This window comes from Clarias gariepinus, chromosome 2, assembly GCF_024256425.1.
Source record: "Clarias gariepinus isolate MV-2021 ecotype Netherlands chromosome 2, CGAR_prim_01v2, whole genome shotgun sequence".
Classification (NCBI taxonomy): Eukaryota; Metazoa; Chordata; class Actinopteri; order Siluriformes; family Clariidae; genus Clarias; species Clarias gariepinus.
Window position 1 is genome coordinate 29378272 of NC_071101.1, and position 4469 is coordinate 29382740.

The 4469-nt window shown below is 41.6% G+C and overlaps 1 protein-coding gene across 1 annotated transcript; it reads left to right on the forward strand.

Moving 5' to 3' along the window:
* The first annotated feature begins 507 nt into the window (after window positions 1-507).
* Window positions 508-2959, forward strand: rxfp3.3b (relaxin family peptide receptor 3.3b). Its single transcript, XM_053485089.1, has 2 exons — window positions 508-934; window positions 1022-2959. Exon 2 carries the CDS (start codon window positions 1035-1037, stop codon window positions 2202-2204), a length of 1170 nt encoding a protein of 389 aa, XP_053341064.1. The 5' UTR covers window positions 508-934; window positions 1022-1034; the 3' UTR covers window positions 2205-2959.
* Window positions 2960-4469: the final 1510 nt, after the last annotated feature.

Here is a 4469-nt window from a genome sequence, read left to right on the forward strand (position 1 = left end):
CATGCATGAAATAAAAACTTATATCCCTTCACCACTTCACTCAGTTAGTTAAAATAAAATAAAAAAAGCCATACAGTCAAGTCTGGAAAGTTATGATACATTGTGAGTCAATTTCAGAAATTAGGAGCTGGTTCAACAGAAAGATTTAACACATAATTGTAATTCATATATTTATTTCATTATATAAATTTGTACCAGAATATTCTGGATGTATTTATTGGATCCATATAGCTGTTTATTTCAGTCTTTTCTCCAGCAGAACACACAAGGTCCAAAGTTACATATACATTTATAGTCCTACTGTATGTATATTTTATTTGGATTTTTAAAACTAAACCCATCACCAAAAGACTAACAAATTGTAAGTGATCAGTCACATATTATAATAAGATTATAATAAGAAAAATAGTATAATGAGATCAAATAATATGATTTGCATTACTATAACAAAAATAAAAAAACATTGAATCATATACCCCACCTTAAGTACAGTAACATGGGTTAGAGGAAGAATAGGCTACTTGCTTCTCACATTTGTAATTGGTCTTATAAAGAGTAATTGAAATAAAAACAAGTGAACAAAATAAATGATTAAACAGTGGGCGGGTTTCTTTGTTGGGTCGCTTCGATCAGCACGGGTCGAAGTACATCTTGTGAATTATAAGAAAGGCAGTGCTCTGCTCAGACACGGGACAAACTGCAATAAAAGGAAATGTCCTTTAACACTTCCAACTGCTGCGCGCGTGCCCGGTGATTTTTGACCCATTGCTTTATTTATCGGGCGCGCGCACGGGTTAGGGAGTCGCGCGCAATGAAGCAATAGCCGCACGCCAGAGAGAGATAGAGAGAGAGAGAGCAGAATATCCTGCGACTGTCCAAGCCGAAACTTGGAAACAGAAACATGCAGCCACTGAGAGACACGACTGAAATCCAGGTGTGCACAGTCCTGATGCGGTTCCCAATATAACCGAACCGTTATGGTCCTCAGACTTATTTCGTTTTCATACTTTTGTGTTTGCAGTATTTAAAGTGACATGCCACTGGTGGAGAGACTGGCGCGCTTGGAGGCGATGGCATCCTTGGTGAACATGAGCTTATCCAACTTTTCCGACCTGGGGAACGCGGGGTCTGCGAGTGGCTCGTCGGCGCTGCGCTTCTTGATCTCGCTGGTCTACTCGTTCGTGTGCGCGGTGGGTCTGGTGGGCAACCTGCTGGTGTTTTTCCTCATGAGGTCGCGGCAGGGACGGAGGCCGTCCACGATAAACTTGTTCATCCTCAACCTGGCGGCGACCGACTTCCAGTTCGTACTGGTCTTACCCTTCTGGGCCGTGGACACCGCGCGCGATTTCAGCTGGCCGTTCGGCCACGTCATGTGCAAGGTGGTGCTCTCGGTCACTGTCATGAACATGTACGCGAGCGTGTTCTTCCTCACGGCCATGAGCATCACGCGCTACTGGGCCGTGGCGTCCGCGCTGAAGAACCGCCGGCGGCACTGCGCATGCTCGGGCCGCTGGGTCAGCGCACTGCTCTGGCTCCTCGCCACGATCGCCACGACTCCGACCATGATCTTCTCCGCGCAGAAGAAAGTGCTGCACGACGACCTGTGCTTGATGAGTTTCCCCGGCGGTGACCACTGGCTCGGGCTGTACCACCTGCAGAAAGTTTTGTTCGGCTTCGTTTTCCCCATGCTGATCGTGTGCGTGTGCTACGTGCTGCTCCTGCGCTTCCTGCGCCTCCGCAGCATGAACAACAACCTCCTCAGGCGCAAGTCCAGGGTCACACGATCGGTTACAGTCGTCGTGCTCTCGTTTTTCATCTGCTGGATGCCGAACCAGGCCGTGACGTTCTGGGGCGTCCTGGTGAAGCTGGACGCCATGCACTTTGACCAAGCCTACTTCTTTGTCCAAACGTACATTTTCCCAGTCACGGCTTGTTTGGCGCACGCCAACAGCTGCTTAAACCCGGTCTTGTACTGCCTCACGAGGAGGGAGTTTAGGAAAATGCTCAAAGACTTGTTCTGGAGGATTTCCACTCCGTCGATGTCGAACAGCTGCCAGATTCGCCCGTTTTCGGGGAGTGCAAAAGGAGAGCCCGAGGACAGCCAAGCGGTGATTCCACTTAATGTGGTAGAAAGCGAGCAGTACAGAGTGTCTCTGTTTAATGCTCAGTGCGACACCATTCCTACAGCCCATGACTCGCCTTAAAAGACAGAATCACACAGGCGCAGGGCTCGAATGTGCAGCCAAGAAGTTTGGCCACTGCGCCTTTTGCGCACGCACAGGTGTAATGTTGGAGTACTGAATTAACACCTGCAAAATCCTTCTCGATCTACTACAGAGAAGCAGCTCATACAGCTAATCAATACGCACACAGGCTTTTAATCAACGCATAAAGGCAAGTCTTTGTCAAAGTAACTCGCGCAGTGCGCATTGACTTGGATACTTGGCTTCTTGCAGGTTTAACACCACTGATATGAGCTGAAACTTGGCTTTTTGGCTGGTGTCTGTAACTACTAAATATGTATATCCTGTACATATTCCCACTGGTGCACACACACACACACACAGAACCTGATTTGTTGTACAGTGAAATCTTCTGTTGTACAGTTAGATGTTAATAAACCCATGCTTGAGCTCCCAGGGATCGTTTACATTACATTTATATCCCGAGGAAACATTTACCAACCATATTTGGCGAACAATCATTTTCAGTGTTGCATAAACGCACTAACTGAAGTAGCGAGAATTGATGTCCTAGTGTTTTTCATTTAAACACATCTTCATTTATTCATTTATCTTTTGTCTGTGAAATATGTTCTTCAGTCTTCAAGCTTCTGCCTTGTCATAAAAGTATGCTTATGTTCGTAATAATCTGACAGTTTTGCCTCAAAGGAAATGAATGTACACACTCTGACTAGGTTTCTGATTGTAATGTGAGTAATAAAGGCTTATCTTATCGAGGCAATGTTTGTTTTTTCCATAAACACGATTAAATTGTGGTTACTAAAGGCTTTCACAAAATTGTTATTCCATCTAATTAACATTTTCCACAGAGCTGTGGCTTTAATTGATTAAATGCTGTACTTGTACTGCACATTGACATGGTATGTTTTATTGTTTAAACAGACATCCACCGTATGGAAAGCAAAAACATAACAGCGGAGAAACTTTTTGTAAGGAATGATGATTCAAGGTATGAATTGTAGTAAAGAGTGAAGAACATGGTGCATGGACTTTGGATTATTGTTAGCGGATATTTCCAAACAATGCAGAATACTGCACATATGTACTGTACACTACTAAAAGGTCAACTTATTTATAGTAATAATAATAATTATTATTATTATTATTATTATTATTATTATTATATTACCAATAAACTGGTCTTCTGCCTCAATCTGGTACATTTTGAAATTTCAGGCACTAAAACATTTCTGCTGACAATTTGCAGACATTCGAGATCCTGACACTGACCTCATATTCACAGACACACCACCTACAAGTGTTCATTCCCCAAAAGATCCCACGCTTAGTGAATGATTTGATCAATTGGCTTTCTGACAGGTACTTATCAGTAAAATTGTTATTGTGTACGTGTGCCCACAGGTAAAATAGAAATGTTATTTTACTACCAGGATTAGTAACATGTTGACACTTATGTAATGCCAATTATAAGATTTAGTGCTTTATTAGTAGTGTGCTGCTCACTATTAGGCTTTGGGTTTGTCTGCTTATGTAGGTAATAAAAGGTGAAATACAGTGTTAAAATGATAAGTATTTGTAAAAAAAAAAAAAAAAGAAAAAAAGGTCACTTTGTTTTCTACCTTACGCATGTATTATTTACACCACCACCTGGTTCTCCAAAAATGTTAGGAGTTCATCGTGGTGATAACTTAGGTGACACTATTTCTTGTGCTGAAATATTCATTTGTTTATTCCTCTTCTCTAAACAGTTTATTTAGGTCAGGATACAGAGCCAATCCAGGATCACTGGGTGTGGTACACTAGTTCATCATCATAGTGTAAACTTCCATATACAAGAAATACAACATTCTCAAAACATAAATGCGCTTGATACTAAACTTTCCCTGATCATCAGTGTTCACTTATGAACCCAAAGATTAAATACTGTTCTGAAAATAGCACACCTGCTATCCTTGTGCCTTTGAGAACGTTGCCAGCTGACGTTTTTATGTCAAAGTGCAATTAAAAGATATGAAAAAAGTACAAAGAAACCTGAAAATAGAAATACAACCTATAAGTAAGAATAAATAACCCAATTATAGGCCTTATTTAGATTTGATATGTTCTACTATGTTTTAGACTTTTTTCAGACTTTTCAATGCCATATTCTATACTCTATATCCTACCAGTAATGCCTTCTATTTTCCATTTCTCAGTCCTCTAGGTCTCTCCAGGCTGTCTTTTGATTATTTTAAATTTGCACCTTTTACGCATTCAGTCACTCAT

Excerpts from the sequence above, each read along its gene's own strand:
- rxfp3.3b (XM_053485089.1), top strand. The coding sequence starts at position 1,035 with ATGCCACTGGTGGAGAGACTGGCGCGCTTGGAGGCGATGGCATCCTTG.